The sequence below is a fragment of the Oxyura jamaicensis genome, chromosome 4 (genome assembly GCF_011077185.1).
Source record: "Oxyura jamaicensis isolate SHBP4307 breed ruddy duck chromosome 4, BPBGC_Ojam_1.0, whole genome shotgun sequence".
NCBI classification, from domain to species: Eukaryota; Metazoa; Chordata; class Aves; order Anseriformes; family Anatidae; genus Oxyura; species Oxyura jamaicensis.
The window spans coordinates 4,925,289-4,944,610 of record NC_048896.1 but is presented as its reverse complement, the minus strand read 5'-3'; the positions used below and the strand labels follow the sequence as shown (position 1 = coordinate 4,944,610).

Genomic DNA, 19,322 nt, shown 5'->3' with positions numbered 1-19,322 from the left:
TTCTGAGATGCTCTTCAAGATGTGAGGTCTTGGGTAGCACTTCAGTAGTGTCAGCTAAAATCCTATCGAAATCTGGGGGATCTTCAGATTATAATATCTCAATACTATTCATAGAATCATAGAATCACAAAATGGTAATGGACCACCCCCATATTAAAGAATTTCTTCCTAATATCTTATCTAAATCTCCCATCCTTTAGTTTAAAGCTGTTACCCCTTGTCCTATCACTGCAACTCCTGACAAAGAATCCCCTGCAGCTTTCCTGGAGGCCCCCTTTAGGTACAGGATGGCCCCTACAAAATCTCCCCAGAGCCTTCTCTTCTCCAGGTTGAACAAGACCAGTGCTCTCAGCCTATCTTTGTAGGAGAGGTGCTCCAGCCTCTGCACATCCTGGAGGTCTCCTCTGGACCTGCTCCAACAGGTCCGTGCCCTTCTTGTGCTGGGGCCCAGAGCTGAGCACAGCACTGCAGGTGGGGGCTCACAAGAGCAGAGCAGAGCAGAGCAGAGTATCACCTCCCTTGCCCTGCTTGCCACATTTCTTTGGATGCAGCCCAGGATACTATTTGCAATAACTCATTGTTATTGCAATAACTTGCACTATTGCACTATTATTGCAATATAACTCATTATCTTTCCACATGAAAATTAAGATTTTAACCTTTTACTGTAAAAGGAGGTGAAAGAAAAAACAAATCCCCTCTCACACAAGAAAGTCATTATTTCTCGTATTTTCCTTTTTTCAGACATCATCTCATTATTTGGATCATAGTTTTTGGAAGCCCAGCTGCTCTTTTAAAGAATAAGTTTACAATTCAGCTCAATATTTTTACAGAATCTTCCAGGGACCAGAACATAGATAAAGCAAAAACTATAAATACTTGTACATAAAACATATTTTTAAGCTACTGAGGGGAAGTTCTGGAACAAAGCATGGTAATTTTGTATTCAAACCTTGACTTATGGTATGTTAAGCCTATTCCAGTAGCCCTTCTGGATTACAGAAAGCAGTTTATAAAAGAAAGCAGGAAATATTTGTGAAGAGCATGTTTCTGAAGACCTAAGGCTGAGAAAAATAATTTGGAGAGGATTTTGTTATCAGCAATGAAAATGTCAATGCCAGTCTCAACAAAGCGTTTACAGTAGTCACTTTCCTTCCAGAATTAGACAGTTTGCATAGCAAAAGGCAAGTAACATTTAAACAACCGCACAAAATAATAGAGAAAAAGACAAATTCGTATTTCAGGATGTTTTTCCAGACTCGAGAAATCATGAGGAACAGCTTCTTTGTAAAATAGCTAGTGCTTGTAGTGATTACATCCTCTATTACTGCTATATGAATCTTTCAATATTAAATGATTTTTGTCTATCAGGACATTCCTTGCAAACAAATTATTAAATGAGTTATTACTGCAAGTGAATTAGGAAATGACATACAGGACCTTGGTTCTGCATGGATTATATGGATATATCCACCAATGCCTTTTCACAGTACTGTCTTTAATTTAATGTTCAGATATACAAATATAATTTACTGAGCTATCATTTTTTGGTAAACTGCACTTTGCAGACAGTGCAGAGAGTTTTGATGTCTCTCAAGGTAGATAATGGCATGAATAATTCATTAGGCTTACTGGAGTTAATCTTGTTGTACTCAAGGTTAAGTATTCCCCCATCCCCATATAAGGAATTACCTGATTGTTTACGTTAAAAATGAACTTTCTTTAAAAAGCCATTGTATAAATAATAGGATATGTCTAACTGCCTTAATTTGTAAGCTAATCCATCAAGGTATCAGCAAATAATTATATACTGAATAAGCTTACTTCTTTCCCCAGGTACTTTACAACTCTTCATAACAAACACAACCTTAATGAAAATATTGTTGCTCTGAGACATTTTTTACTCCTTACTTAACTCTACTAATGATATGAGTGATTTTATTTATTAAGGACTATAATATAAAAGCAAAATTGAGGGGCTATGTCTAGATTGGTCATGAGATTATGTACAATTAACAAAGCTAACAAGAGTGAAGCAATGTGCTATTTTAGTCAAGATCACATATAAGCTGAAGCATTTAGATTATCCTCAAATTGGGAAAAAAACACACAAGGCCATGGAAACAATCCAAGTTGTTTGGCTGGTGGTGGATTTAATTAAAAGTAGCAGACAGACAGCTAACTACAGCTAACTAAATGGCTTCACTGTGTTCTCTATGAGCAAGTCCTTCTTCATGGCAAGATCAAATCCTGCAGAACAGTCCTTTCTGACAAGAGCAGCCTTTACCTCTAGCTAATAACTCCCTGATCAAATTCCTGTTGAACCCAGCGGGAAACAAGGACTTTGTTGAACCATTCTGAAGGGACTCAGCATCTTATAGAGGGATATCTTGGTTTCTCCACTGAGAATATAATGCAGATTATTTGGAAAATTTCTGTAGGAAACAAAAAGAAACTCACTTCAGTATTCAAGGGACACCAGTTACTTAGACTTTCAGATTCTTTAGGAACTGGAGTTTTAATGGAGATATTAGGAACCTATGTTTAAGTCCCAGTTACCTGACTGGCTAGAAGGTCTTCTTCACATACACAGTTATGTGAATGATGACGCTTGCTTGCCCTGCTATAAGACAAGGCTTCAGAAGTATGCCTCCACTTAAGCATGCTCCATTTCTGAATATGGATACTCTCCCTAATCACACTGAAAGAACAAAAAACACTTAATAGCACCATTGAATGTTTATCTATTATTAATGCACTGCAGGTGATAAACAACTGTGGGAAATTATTTCAGCTTGATTGAAATCTACCAGTATATTTTGAGCGTTGGCTGTAAATGACATTTACTTGGTTTCTACCATTGCAGTGGTCCTGCTCATTTAGCTGCCTCCCAGATCTCTTATTTCTTGCTTCAGCAAATGATAACAAACTATTAATTTGTCTTCACATCGCGTTTACTCATAGCAAGTGCCACCTAACAGGTATGGTCATTGGTGAAATAAATTAGCTAGATTTCTGTTCTGATGATGAAATAATAGTCCATGCTCTGAAAACCGTCATCGTAAAGCAAAACTGTACTCTAAACGAAGTGTCAAGCCTGGGAAAGTGAAAACATAACTGATCAAATAGTACCCTTTACTCACAGTTCACAAACAGTAAGCTCCTTGTGGAGAATTATAGCAAGACAGTATAATTTCCTAATGTTAGCAAAGCTACAGGACACATAATTGCAGATTTCACAGAATTTATGTGAAAAAGAAAAGCTATGTAAAATTTGGTTGTTATAAGAGATAATTACTTTTCTAAATGCTATTAATGAACAAAATCAAGAACTCTTCCCTTTCAATCTGTGTATGCACAGATTCTTTCTTTTCCCACAACACATGCATGCGGTCTGAATACTATAGTAAGTTTTGAAAAATCTAGCTTGAACTAACAGGTGCTAGTTCCAGAATTCCAGCAGGCAGACTTAAAAATAACACTTTTTTTTTTTTTTTCCTCCATCTGGAATCACAAATACTAAGTAATAACAAAATTTAAATCCTTATGGATGCATCTAACACCTCAGCTGTTGGCACAAAATGGGCACAAAGCTTATCCAGAAAGACAACAGATATGCATCTCTAGACTTCCATTCAGAGAATTTATCTAGAATTTCTGATAACTACTCTAAAATGAATTACCAGTGCTGAATGAATAAAAACATTTTCTCATTCTGAAATAATGGCAATATGTATCTGTTTTCCACATTATTTCAGGACCATTTTAATTGCCAGTATTAGGAGGCAGAGTTCAGCATTATGTGCTTGTGTCTGTGAGCATGTTAAAGAAAATTTCACAGTGATCTAAGAGAAGATGTAATAAAAAAGAAAAATCAAAGATAGAAAAATGGTAACTTTTAATTAACAAAAGGTTTCCTTTTTTGCCATTAGCATAATGCCTATAAATCAATTTTTAGCTCATTCTGTCAGCAATATTTTTTTTTCTCTCTCCGTCTTTATGATGTTAGCATCATAGAGCTTCGCGTTTCCCTATGTGGCTTGTCATTTATTTTCCCACAAATGTTGATCTAACAGAGCATCTTCTTTCACCTCAAGTTCTAAATGATTGTGAAAAATCTTTCCATTTTCAGTTTAGGTTTACAAGGATGATTAGCCCATTGTACTAGGACTTCTTATATTGATAATTCTAAAATCTATTCAAGGTTGCACAATATAAAATTTAAATTCACAGACATATAAATGGTTTATATTTTCTAAGTACAGCTTAACATAGCTAATCTCATTACCTTTACTAATACCAAGTTGTTAATTTTTTTTTTAGAAAAGTTAAAGTGAATGTAATTGAGCATTTTTGTTTATAAAGACAATTATGATAATAAGTACTTCATTTGAAAGTGAGATTGATTTGTCATTTGAAAAAGAAATTGTATGCTCTGCTCTACTTTTCTATGGACCACAGACATCTATTAGACTAATAATTACTTCAATGTTGATATTTTTAAGTCATAAAAAACATCAGAAAATTTCAGTAAAATACAGAAACGGGAACGGATTTTGTGGGAGATTCTTTACAGAGAAAAAAAAAATCATAGGATAATAGTAGCTACGAGTCCCTGGCAAGCCATGTAGCTCTGAAATCTGAAATCCAATTTCCATTGTCACATTTACTACTCAGATAGCACAGTAAATGATTTTCTAATGCTGGCAGTAATGTGTCTAGCTAACATTTGCAGTTGGACGGTAAGTTCAGTCAGTCACTACTGTCTCTTGCCAAAACCCAAGGAAACTTTTTCTATGACTGTTAGTCCAGAAGCTTTCCTAACTATTTCAGATGAGTCTGTTTGATAATCTTTTGACTAAATTTTTATGAAATGCGTCTTTTCTACCTACAAATCTTAAATATATAACTTATTAGTATTATTATTATTCTGTTCAGATGTCAGTAACAGCACACGGCAGTAACTCTACAATGTTTGTGAAGGGAGGGATACAATTGCTGGATTTATGCTTGAGAATAATGGGAATGAATGATCTCACACTGACTGGAAAAATGGAAAACGTTAGCAGAGCTTTGAAAAATACATCTGAAAAATTATTTATATACTAATTTTTATTTTTGGGACTGTTCTTAGCTTTATCTTATGTTCTGCTTTTGGAATTGTGAGTTTAATTTTCAAACAAGGGAAGCAGGATATCAGGTCTGTTAAAAAGCAACGTGTGTAACTATAATCATATGTCTTAATTTTTTAGACTTTTTTCAGACTGGATTTCAATCACCAATTTGATTAAATTCAGTGACTAAAACCAATGCAACCATCCATTTCTATTTACCCTCTTTCATAGCTGTTTATACTGGGAAAATTAAGTCTCACAAAAGAAGCTTGAAAATGTGACTCTGGTGTTTGTTCTGTTAAATATTATCTGTAGACAAAGCTTTACTTATCTCCAGGTCTCCTCTGCTCTTCTGATTGCAATCTCATTTCACTTGTCCTTGGGATCCCATGTCTGCTATGACCTCCAGCTTGTTAAATATTCAGCAGAAAGTTTATGGACTTTCCCATAACCTTGATTAAAAGCCTATGGGGAACCTGAATGCTGAAAAAAACCTTTATTTGAAAAGTAACTCGAGCACACTGTGCTGATTTCTGTTTCACTAATAGTATTTATAATCAGCAGTCAATGACACAGAGTTGAAGCTGGAGGGAAAAAAAAGATGATTCAATCTTACCTGTTTAATAATGACTGTATTATCATGCCAAATAAGGATTTTATAATGGTGTTTCTCATGTAACTAAGTAGAATATGTGGGAGCAATGCAGAGAGGAAGTTGAAAATACATACTTTAAAATGGTCTTTCAAAGAGAATATAGAAACAACATTTGAACAGCTACTCAATTGTGTATCTTTGTCTACCTTCTTGGAAGAACATGATCAGTATTTTGAAGATGCAAGTTTCTGGGGTCTTCACCAAGTCCATCCCAGCACAAAAGATTATTGCCGTACTGCCCTCTCTGGCACTCCAAGCCTGTGCTGTCTGCCAGCTTGCCAGCATCTGAGGTACGTTACCTCGGGTACCGTAGGTTGACTGCCTTTTTTTTTTTTTTTTTTTTTCTCCTCCTCAGAGGGAATCATTTCAGGAAAACAAGCAGACACTCAAACTTTGTAGGGTCTTTTTAGGATTTTTCCCATTATTGTAGAGTAGTAGGCGTTGAGTATTTAAACATTATAGGAGATACATGCACACTTCTCCACTTTTAGTTTGTCATTGTCTTTATTTCTATTTCTGTTTTCTGTTCCTCTTTCAGTAATAGAGATCTTTTATAATTGTTGGGTGATTAAAGGCCCATCAGGTAGTTTTGTGCTTAAAGATTATATCCGCTCTGCTTTAGGCTTCAAAATGATTTGTTCTGAGTGATTGTCCTATTTCTGATCAAGACACACAAAATGGAAGACAGGTCAAATTTTATTGTGCCTTTACTGCTATATTAAGTGTAAGATGCAGTGATTTTCTTCATTAGTGTTTTTTGGAAATTATCTCAATATGTGAGGAAAAGAACATAAAAATCAAGTGGTATCAAAAACTAAAATTGTGTTTAAGCCTTAAGGAGAGCTACTGCAGGGGATCTTAATTAATCAATCATACATTAATCTTAATTCTCAATCATACATAGAAAGATTTGTTACATCTGAAGTTGGTTTTTTGAAGTAGGGAAGACTATATTATATAAAACATACAGTAGAACAAAAATCAAAACAGCCTTTTCACAATAAATTAGATATAACACAATGCTTAACAGTTCAGAAAGCATTTTTTTCATAAAAACATTTTACAGCTATTAATCATTGCTTTATTTTTAATATTTCCTCAATTATACAGTAATAAGAGGATGAGTGAGATAGACACAAATTTCCAAATCTCTCCCAAGATGGAAAAAGGAAATATGAGAGATATTGCTAGCCCCAGGAAATCCTGCCTCTTCATCATATCTGATTATCATAGATCACAATACTTGCAAGAAACTCTACAATAGAATAGAAAATATTTGTTGTCTTTCATTATTACTGTCCTTTACTTAATTATCCTTGAACTGAAATGACTTTATAAAGTTGTGTTTGTTATATACAACTGCAAAGATGTATACAGATTATATTTAACTATAGTCATACTAATGCAGCCTCATTTTCTGAATGGATTATCCATGTGATGCATTGATTGGGATCCTTGAATAAGATGCAAACCACTGAAGAGGTTTATACAGCTATATTCTTTCTAAAGTAGTCTTTAATTAATGTTGTCTAGAGTACTAATTATGAAAGCTTGTAAAGCCTAAAGCCTGAAAACACTTATGCACCTACTTAACTTCCCTCACTCACAGTAGACTCCCTGAATTCATTGGAACTGTTCAGAGTTTCAGAGTGTGCAACTTAGCTAGAGAATGCACATAGACTGTTGCAGATTAAAAGTTAAACCGTGAACTCAGTTTTGTGTGCTTATATCCGTGGTGGACTGGAATCATTTTGCTCTTTATCATTTCCAATCACACGACTGTCTTCCATGAGCATATTTGTCTTTCCCCGACAAAATGTGGAACTGCTCCCTGACAGTCTCCTTGACAAAATGTTGTATTAAGCAAAACTAAGCTGTGAGTCAGTGGGATATGAGATGTAAGTATCTATATATACATATGTTCAGATGCACACATAATTTGTCCACATTAAAAAGGCAGATAAATATGAATGTGTATGCATATAGACAAGCATATGTCCTATACTGTGAAAAACATAGACTTTAGAATGGAAGATGAATAATTGTCTACCGTCAATGGAAAATTCATGAATCTCTTTAAAAATAGAATACTAACATTTCTATTTCATTTATTTTAACTTTAGAAACCATATATACTTTGCTAAACAGATTTCCATTTGTGTAAACAAAATTACAGACAGATAAAAATTTTAAAAGGATACATTACCAAGATTTTCATTTATAAGCAGCCATTCAAGGTGTTTTTTTTTTTCTTTTCTCTCCACTTTAGCTATAAACCTGGTAATGTCATTTGAAAATTCTGACATGTACATGCTTTGATATAGGGACTTAAAACTGATAAGGAAATCTCACTAATTTTGCTTTTTTTTTTTTCTTTTTTCTTTTTTTTTTTTTATAATGGTTCCTTCTTAAACTGTCACACCTCATTTAAAAGGAGAAAGCCTTACTCAAGAAAGGAAGTGGGGCAATGGATGCCTTAATTATATTTTGGTTATACATTCCAGCCTCCTCATATTCTTATTAATCCATTCTAACTTTTATCCTGGTTGAACAACTTCTGGTGCATGTGTGCTGGTTGGCCAGCCAGTTGGCAAAGATTAAACATATTTTCTTGTCTCAGCTGTCAGTAGGTCAAGCAGTGGTTCTGGAGGCAGTACTTGGCCAAGTGGGCATATAAGTCGCTTTTGTAGACTTGTTAGAAATATGTAGCTCGACTCCAACATCATGCCCCAGCTCTATTCCTCTGCTCAACTAAACTAGACTGTGATCCCAAAGATCACTGACTGCCACCTATGCTAGTGCCAACTGGAGCCTTTATCTCCACCTCTACTGTGCTCCTTACCTCTCTTTGTCAGGACCAAGGAAGTACTGAGGAACAAGAGGAATCGTAGTCTTTATTCAGACCAGTTGTCCCGGTTTCAGTTAGGACAGTTATTTTTCCTCCTAGTAGCTGGTAGGGTGCTATGTTTTGGATTAGGATGAGAAGAGTACTGATAACATGCTGATGTTTGAATTGTTGCAGAGTAATGCTTACACTAAGCCAAGGACTTTTAAGCTTCTCACTGTCCTGCCAGCGGACAGGCTGTGGATGCAGCAAGAGCTGGGAGGAGACAGATCCAGGACAGCTGACCCAAACTGGCCAAAGGGATATTCCATACCATCTGACATCATGCTGAACAATATATAGGGATGGCTAGCCGGGGTGGGGGGGCCGGCTGCTCGGGGTTGGGCTGGGGGTGGTGAGCAATTGCATTGTGCATCACTTGTTTTGTACACACTATTATTATTATTTCCTATTTTAATAAACTGTCTTTATCTCAACCCACAGGCTTCACTTTCCCGTTTCTCTCCCCCATCCCAGAGAGGCAGGGGTTAAAGTGAGCAAATGGCTTTGTGGTGTTTAGCTGCTGGCCGGGTTAAACCACAACACCAGTGTTTAAATAAGGTTCAATAATTGCATAGTAGAGAATACCTGCTACAGATTTTAAATAAACATTGAAAGGCCGCTCATTCAAGCCACACTGTCCATTCTATGACTACATAAGAAAGATGTGTAGAAAAATAAGAATTTGGCCAAAGTGAATAGCATACAGTATAATGCAAAATATACCAAACTGAGACACAACAAGTGACGCAACAAGTCTTGATTCTTATTGTACTCTCTTCTGAATATTTGGCTTTAAAACGTTAACAGAATCTACATGTAAATCATGGCCATTACCAACAACGATCATATAATTCAGGCTTAATATGGCTATACATCATTCTGTCTTTGTTAAATGAATAAGTTCTTAATGAAAAGCCAAACAAAACAACTTTTATAATAAGTCAAAATGTAACAATTTTCAGTTAGATATTTAAAATCACACTGTAAAAAGGGCATCTGACTCAGCAGATAATTTATCAACGATTCAATCAACACCGTGTCATTTATGGAACTATTCCATTAGCAAAATAACAACATGCAGTGCAAAGGTGTCATAGGTTCAGACTGGTACATTTGCCTTCCCCTGCCTTACATTACTTATGCCAACTGCATTAATGCAAGACTTCAAGTTCTTCGATGGAAATTTTGTATAGATAATAATATACTCATAGATTTAAGCTAGCATAAAATACCATGGTGTAGCAATTTATATGTGGATGTGAACAGTTCTCACAATAAAGAATGCTTTGGCCTCAACTTTGGTTTCAACGATAGAGGGCTATCACTGACAGGAGATGCTAGAATCCATGTAACAGCAACACAAAATCACAGGAAGTAGCAGAGTTATATACAATTTATATAATTTATATGTGCCAGTTTTTCCTATTACCAGAGACTTCCTTATCCACATGATCCACAAGGAACAGGATTTGAGCCTCCAGGAAAAGCACAGCTTTTTAAAAAATATTTTTAACATGTAGCCATGAATTAACCATAGTATGTTTCTCAATGTATAGATAGAATACTCCAAGATCTTCTTAAAAGATAATATTCCACTGTATTAACAGTGTATTTAATCACTCCCAGCAGCATTCTGTCTGTACAGCATATTCATTGTTCTATCTTATGCACTCTAGTTTATTATAGCAAAAGAGTCATTATTAAACATATAAGAACTTGTGTCACTGTTACAACAGCAGCATCAGTATAAAGCACTTCAATATTCTTACCAGTAAGACCTTGAAAAAATGACTGTTATAGATTTGATAACAAGACAGTCCTAAAATCTGATCTGGATCATGTAGTTCCAGTCTGAAGCCTGCATACTCTGCTCAGTGTTACTGACAGAACAGTGCTATTTCCCTAACATACACTGGCAAAATATATAGAAAATTCATTTACAAGATCATCTGAATTTTATGGACAGTTACAGGCAGCCTGTATGGAGTGGTACAAGTGGCTGGACAATGTAAATTAGTCAGTTTGTGAAGATGTGACCATGTCACACCAGGGGGAGAGTCCATAAAAATCTGTATTTTATTCCTGAGCAATGAATGCAATCAAGTATGCTGTTGGGCCTAGAGTTTGTAAAACAAACACAACTCTGTAGATCCCAGAAAACCCCAGTCTTAGCTTTCCCGATTCAACACAGTTGGCTTGAAGGTTATTTGAAACTTACATTAATATATTTCTTCCTTTCTGGCTTACTAAACACAGACTGTTGGACAAAATGGTCTATAAGAGACTGCATGTTAACTAGATCTTCCTTTGGTTTGATATCATACCTGTGAGTAATGTGTAACATAATTACCAGCATGTGATATCTGCTGGATGCTTTGAAAACTACCTTGATAGTTTCACTTGAGTTTCCAGTGGGAAACTGCTCATCTTCAAGAGCCCATGACAGTAAGTTTGTAATTCATTGGAAATACAGTCTATGATCAGTGTGCAGCTGATTGATCACTGTTGAGCAAGTGTTGAACACTGTTGTGTTATAGATGAGCAATTCTATCTTATTTGTCAGTTAGTCACAGCCCTAAGCTCTCACATCAAAGAGTTGTAACTGCTCAAATTACAAATGAATTTGAGAAAGGAAATCTAGAAAAGGAGTCATTGCTAAAGGTTTGGTTATACACAAGTATGTACATACTTCAAATTCATAACATGCTATGGTTGCTGAAGGCAAAGCAATAAGGATACTACAATATTTTAAACTAATATTAGATAATTATCTAAGAGTATCTGTCTAATAAAAAACACATATACTCTTTTGTGTGTTAACAGAACTTTTATTCTGCTCTATCTCCTCCTACTGATATAGCCAGTTTTTAGATGTGGTTATATGTTAGCAATGGTCTTTTGTCTATTTCCTTTGCTGCTGAAAAAAATTTAATCTCCACTACTCCAAACCACTTTGTAACTAATTTATTTGGATTTATTCATAGAAGCTGTCATTTCTGCAGGTCTACCACTTTATTTATTCCTTCCACTTCATAATAAAGTTTGGCCTTGGTTGTGCCTGTTACACTGGTGAACTGAGTTTCCTAACTTACGACTTAGCATTTGTAATTGTATACTATTGGTAATGATTTATGGATTGATAGTTCTTGTCATTAACCATTACTCAGAATTTCATTGTATTTAGCGCCAAAAAGCATCTGTCCCAAAGGTGTCAGAACTTCTGTTCTAATTCAACTGTTGAAGCCCAGCATTAAACCAGAAAATTCATCCTTCAAAAGTCTAAATAGAACACAACAGGCAGAGCAGGAATAAACAGAATCACACCTATACCAGAGACCTACTTGGTGATAGATAATTATTTATATAAAATATTCACAAAAGATCCTGGAGGGCAAACCAGGGCCTCGCTGAAAGGTAATTAGATATGACTGAGGAACAGTGTATTACAGTCCCATCACTTGATGCTGAACAGGTGAAAAAGCTGAAGCCTACAAAAAGAAAAAAGAAGAAAAAAAAAAGAAATGAAAAGCTGTACTGTCTCACAGAACAGTTCTGTCCAACTTTTCAGATTTTTATTTTCTTCTCAGTCATTCATCTGTCTGTTCTATAAAATCAAGTCTGCAAATTACCCAGCTCAGTCAGGGTTGCACATCTTTTTCCAGACAAATAGGTACAATCAATGTAACATTACTTTTACATATTATATATCTTACACATGAAGCTAGAATTATTTTCACACCAAATAAACCAGAAAGTCTTCTAGTTCAAGATTCTCAAACAGCAATTTAGAAATAGATTTTGGAACTGATATGTTTTCTGCAATGAATAGACACAACAGCAATAAATGCAAGTTCCATGAAGGACTCTCAAGCAAGCTCTCATATTTTTAAAAACACTGCAAGAAAAGTGGCATCCCACTTTTTAACTGAAGTTCTCCTCCAGAAAAAGGAATTTGTGGAAACAGAACTACAAAGTTGGGTAAAAATCTGAAATCTTACTGATTTTAGAATGAAGTCTGCTAAACACAATGCTGTGTTTTCTTACTGATAACTTCACATACTTATCCTCTCAGACTGGGTTAATTTTTCCATTCTTCGCTTCAATACTTGAAATTATTCCTTGTATAGTATGAAGAGTTAGAAAGATTGTGAACAATCCAAAGGTAAGCTCTGCGTGGACATATGATTCACGCAGTCCTCAAGGAGAATTTAGCATGTTTTCCTACTTGTCATACATTAAAAATGGTCAAGTAAAGCCTTAGCAATCAATAAAAATTGCTGAGGCTGTCTTACAGCTATTAAAAGCACACTAATGTCTTGAAAAAAATTAACATTTATATGATGAAAAACAGTAAGGACAGCACAACACAACTTTTACACCTTTTACAGCAAACTTACAAGTAGAGATCATAGATCCTATAAAAATTTAAACTAAAATATATTGCCACTAGTATTAATGGTCATATTTATTATCATTAATAATGGTTAACATTAATAGTGTGGTTGATTAAAATTAAGTAAAAATATATTATTGGATTTAATGCTAGATAGTACAGACTTTAAAGAAGTTTATATGTAGATTTTTATGGAGTAAACTTATACATTTTGTCAACAGTAAACTGAAAGACTTTTCTGTTTTATACAGAAATGATCACTTAGATATGTATAAAATAGGCTTCTTATTATTTTAAAATATAGTAAACCTTAATCTAAATAGGTTTATAGCAAATATCATTAACAATCTCAAAAATGCCCCCCCCCAAAAAAAGGGTTCATGCACTTGCACAGTGCTGCAGCATGAATGTGCCTCACAACAATTTTTTATTTTCCCTCCAGAAAGAACTTGATCACATGCTAAGCAGGAAAGTTCTGTATTTATGAAAAAGGATTGTTTCATAGCACAAATGTAACAGAAGCTGAAACAACACATGTGATGTTCTATGTTCAAACATGTTTTTGAATTACCACTGATACTAAAGTATTAAAAAAAAAGTCTGTAAAGAGATTAATATTAAAATATACAGTTGATCATATTTATCTTTTTATTACCAAGGACATCTGAATAAAGATAGCATATTTTACTGGAATCATCTTCTACTGCTGGTAAAAGAGACCTGTATTAAAACATGTCCCTCCACGAGTATCTATACATACAAAAAGATGATGATAATTTGAGTAGAATACATATGGAACAAACACCTGAGAAGCAGGTGTTTTGCCCCCATGCGAGTATTTTTACAATGGAATACAAATATGTCTTATTTAGAAATATACACACTGACATTAGATTTAAAAAAATCTTCTTAAGATACATTCCCAGCTTTTTCTCCCCCCCCTTAAAAAAATAATTAAAAAAAAAATCACTTTCTTCCTTTACAGCAGCTTAAGTTGAAAGAGCAATGCAATCTTTAATCTTGAGATGCCTGTTCCTTTTGATTTGTGTCATAACCTTATTATTTAAAAGCAGTTCTTTGTATTTAACATCTTACCTCAGCATGCAACATGGTTATGGATCAGAGTACATCTGCTTGTGGGGAAAAGAACTGTAACTGTGAATTAGAAATACAGGCTGACTGGGTCACTGTTTCCATTCCAGCTTCTGAATCAGAAAACTCTCCCTGTGAACTCCCCTGTCCTTATTTCTAATGATAAGCACCTCTGTGCTTATTTTAAAATTGTGCATTAATAGCCAAATAACAGTTAGTGCAGGATGTTCAGGATGTTAGATCCAGTTTCTGTCATTCACAGTAAGCACTTAGATACATTTGCAGTATGTGCTTAGAGCATGATCAATTTTTAAAGCATAAATGAAACACAATACTGATATGTTCTGGAGATTTATCTGTGTTGCAGGTAAGAAAATACTTATTTGTCTTCCAGTGCAGGAAGCTGTCTGGATCTGGTTTCCAAATTCACAGATTGGACCATCTGTTATTCAGCTTGCCAATCATTTGGCTAAAAAGCCAAGATCTTTTCTGACATACAGTCTATACTAACCAAATAACCTAGAAAACTACTTAAGTAATGCCAGTTCCAGTTGAATAATACAGTGGATAGCCTGTGTCTACATGTCAGATGTAATCACACGCTCTGTCTGCCAGTGTGCAAAGCACTGGACTGGGGCAAGCAAACACCTCAGGCTGCACTTCTGGCCTTTCCATTGTGAAATGGGGCAATGACTGTTATGATCACCTTGGAAAAAATAAAAAATAAATGGATAGCAAGAACATTATAATGATACTATTATTTTGTGTCAGCATTTCTTTAAAAGATTATCAAGGAATATTAAGATGATGGTAGTGTGGTTGCTAGCATTAAAATACACTGCAACCACAGCTTGGTGGTACAGATAAAAGTGTTATGAGAATAAGTGCAGCTCTATCAGAGAGTTAAATACTTGTTTTTTATTTTTGTGGTTATGAAAAAAGAACAAACAAAACCCACATTTCACTGACTTGTTAAACTGAAGTCTTAAAGAAAAGGAGCAGCTACTGTTTCTTTTAAATTCATTCTGGAATTGTTACTGAGTAAAGCATTCCGTTTCCACTGAACAGTTGTGCGGCACAGCTGTTTATCAGATTCCTGGTTTTTACTTCTTGACTTTTTACTATGATTATATATAGGGTTTTTGTCAGCCTGTAAAGGATTTTTTTAAGAAAAAATTTTACTGTACCCCTATATATATCATCTTCTCTCCTTATTCAGCAAGGATAGTTATACAAAACAGAAAACATCTGCTTAACTGTAGTATAATTTATCTTGAATTTACTAGATTAGAGAGAGATGCGAGAGGTTAATGATGAATGCACAAAGGAGAATACAGTTTCTTCAAGTATGTTTCAAAGGCAAAACAAAACCTAAAATTCACTATTTACAAAAAATAAATAAAATAAAAAATGAATTATGAGGTAAATTTTATAATCAGTAAAGATCTCTTAATATCAATATCTTAAGTTCTGTAATCCCTATAATAATTTACTCCTAACCCAGGAGCTAGAATAAGTTCAGAGCATTTTCTTGTTTAATTTGCTCCCAAATGTCTTTCTTGGGATTTGTGGCAGTATTGTCTATCAGAGTGGTTGAATTTATGTTGGTGCACTCAATCATCAAGATGTGGACAGTTGTCTCCTTGGCAATTTTAATCATGTTGTAATGTGAATCTCTCTTTTCCTCTCTTTGCTTTCAACTGCTTCAGCTCTGTGAGAAGGGCTCTGATTGCAAGATGCCTGTCACAGCATGCCTTCTATATGAAACAAACACTACTCTGAAATGCTCCTTAAAGGCCTCACTGGATATGTATCATCTTAGCTCAAAGACAGAAAATCTCCTGCTGCTTGCAGTGAGTGATTTAGTGAGTCAGCTTTCTTGTTACAAAGGCTGGCAGTTTCAAATAAACCAAGTGTACTCATTAAATTTATCTAGCAGTTAAGAATTAATGTTAGAGCCCTACTAACTATTATATTAGCTGACATCAGTAGCAAAGTAAGTCATAGTAACGTCACAGCTCTTTCCTTGATCCTTTCTTCCATTGTGCCAGTTATAGGATCACAGAGAGAATAACCTTTCTGAAGCTCTGACACAAATTTGTCAACTTGCTCCATTCTGACACAAATTAAGGGTCTGGAGTCATACAATGATCCAGGCACAAACTCCCGCCACAGAAATACTTCACTGTATCAAAAACTCAGAAGAGTCCAGGAAAAAAAGAAAGAGACGGAGGAAGGGAGGAAAGGAGGAAGGGAGAATTGTCCTTTTCCAGCTCCAGAATAATTCACAGCATTGTACTTTTGAAATCTTTCTGTAGCTTTGCAGAGGTGAACAAAAATACAAGAACAAATTAAAGAGAAAGTACCTTCACATTTTGCCAAAATCTAAATATCTTGCAATCATGAATCCTCAAATGGAAAACTGTATGTTTCATTATCCAAGCTGATCATTTAACCATTCATAATCTTTAGAACATATATATATATATATATATATATATATCATAATTTCATTGACTCTACTCCTAAGTATCATACAACTCAGACCCCACACACAGACAGAACGAAATGCTATTCCATTCACTGGACACAGCAATGAATGGTGAAGGAACTGTTTTATTTGCAGATCTTCCTGAGCATGGATTTTTTCACAATAATATGAATATATTCCAGTATGGGAGTAGGTCAGAGTAATAACATGCTGGGGCCTATGGAAAGAGCACTTTATGATCTTCCCAAAAAGCAGAAGTAAGTAGCTAATTTTTAGAGACAGATGTTTTAGAGCTCCACCCCCAGAAGAATCTGTAATCAGTGGTATTTGACCCCCAGGGTAAAAATTAGCATATGAATAAAGAACTTTAATATCAGTTGTATTGTGATAAAAACAGGTTTTGCTTTTATAACTTTCAAAGTGCTTTCTCTCACCTTTCCTATTTCACCCTATGGCCACTGTTTTCTTCACATATACTGCTACTGAGTTCTAAAAAGTTCTTTGGTGTACGATTGGTATGTGACACAAAACCTTTGTTAAGAGAAATGCTTTCTGTTAAAGTATTATGTGAGGGTTAGATTTTATAACACCTCATCCCGAAGAGGACTCATCTTCTGGGACACTGGTTTTGGAACATCAATCAAGATAACCAGACCAAAAAAAAAAAAAAAAGCTTTTGAAATAGTGCCGCTGTTCTTCTTGATATGTCAAGAAAACAATTGTTCTGGATGAGAGGAATTCAAGTACAATAGACCATACAGAATTAGCTGGCCAAGTCCTTATGCCAGAAACAGCATTTTAGCATTTTAGTTGTTGCTTCTGATTGTTATCTAGAGAAAAAAAATAATTTGAAGCACTAAGGCTTTAATTAGAACTTTAAAAAGTATCTGGAGAAGCATTGCAGCAATGCTGCTTGAGAGTAGGACATGTCAGAAAAATATTTTTATTCTTTAAAAAATCAAAAAGGTGAAAAAAGGGAATGTCTGTTCCATCTCACTATCCCATCTAAGCCAAGCTGTTTAGGTTGCGACAGTGATGATCACAGACACAAGTAACACAAATAACACAAAAGAATTGTTTAAATACAATCAGCAAAATAGTGTTACTAAAATGCACAGGTGCAGGCAAGATTTGCCAGCTACTTTTAAAAGTAAAGTTAAACTAACTTCCTACTGCAAGAACCTAAGGAAAACAGCTGATCTGGCAGTCGGGTGACTCTACATATTAAGCCAGCATGATGCTAGCCCACCACAGTACTTCACGGCACCATCAGCACATGTTCTGATGTCTCATCCACATAAAGCCCCTGCCTTTTCAAAGCATAATGAGTTACCCAATTCACATCATTCCTAGCAGTGTGATTGAATGTAGGGAATCCAATACAAGACAATCTAACTACCTATTTTTACAGGATGAAATGAAAACAAAAAGACTTTATATGCACTTAGAAACACTGCTAATACCACATATGTTATTTGTATAGATCAGCATCACATATATTATAAAAGTGGTCACTTCTACTGCAATTGTACTGGGAGCATAAAACAAGTATAACAGCTGCATTGTGCTTGGAGCCACGCAAATACATAGCAGACATGCTGTGTGTAATCCAGGGAGTTTACAATTTAATTTAAACCCAAACATGAAAATGGATATGTACAAATAACCAAGATAGCATGCAAGCAGGATGAAAATTATGAAAGGAACACGTGATAATGGATAGTTCAATATTAGATCCTATTTCTAATCACAATCCCACTTGTGTTCAGAATTTCCACAATTCCAAGAAAAACATCAGATTAAAGGATGTTCATCCGGGACCACATCTCTACACAAACAAGGACTACAATCACTAGATGTATTGAGTTGATCAAGTTTGTTTCAGCAAATGCTGTGACTTTAAGAGCACTGACAATTGGGAATATTCTTTGTTCAATCCTTCCTTTTAACTTCTTAGACATGCTGGTAGCTGTAGACAGTCATTAAATATTTATGTCTTGATATATTTTTCATTAATCGCAGTGAAATCAGGTAATGAATTAAGACACTTCAAACACAATTATATAAACATGCAATTTTTCACATGACTTAAGTCATCTAAAATACCAAAAAGAAAAAAAAAAAAAAAAAACATTTTCTATATTTCTACCTGTAAAACAAGAACTAAATGCTAACAAATGTCTTAATATTTCATATATTCAAAAGTTCCTCTTGGTGCCACTGATTATCTTCACTTGAAAAAAGAAAGGAAAGCTAACTGACTCACCTTTTCTTAAAAATAAGAAACAAGTGAAAGTATGAGAAAAAATAAGACAGACAGAAGGACATGAAGTGAATTGCCTCATGGCTCAGAAGTAAGAGAAACACAAATGTCATAGGAACATTATTTTACTGTGTGGGTGGCCCAGTAAAAATTGTTAGTAAGGACAAGCTTATTGTCAAGAGAAGGCCACTTCTTCCCTCTGACAGAATACTCGCTTGAGCTGGGTGACTTGGCATCCACCGTGACAGCTGCTTTCATTTGGCACTCGTGCCAGGTCTTCACACTTGTCATTTTCAAACACTGTGGACAAGATAAGGGATTGATTTGCTCACAGAGGTCTGCTTCTTCTTGATAAAGTTCTATCTCATCCATAACTAGATTTAAGATAGGTAGGATACACTCATCTTCAAAGCTGTCACTAGACGGG

At 35.0% G+C, this 19,322-nt stretch overlaps 1 protein-coding gene across 7 annotated transcripts in view; it reads right to left on the bottom strand.

Annotated features, from left to right (window-relative positions):
- PCDH11X (protocadherin 11 X-linked) overlaps positions 1 to 19,322 on the bottom strand; it is a 489,383-nt gene that overhangs the window by 102,486 nt on the left and 367,575 nt on the right. The window contains exon 7 of one of the 7 annotated variants that reach the window (XM_035323628.1): positions 18,824 to 19,195. The exons of the other annotated variants lie outside the window; for them this stretch is intronic. Within the exon in view, the coding sequence (XP_035179519.1) occupies positions 19,071 to 19,195 (125 nt within the window). The 3' untranslated portion in view covers positions 18,824 to 19,070. Of the gene's footprint in view, positions 1 to 18,823; positions 19,196 to 19,322 lie in introns of those variants that run through there. 7 annotated transcript variants of the gene reach the window in all.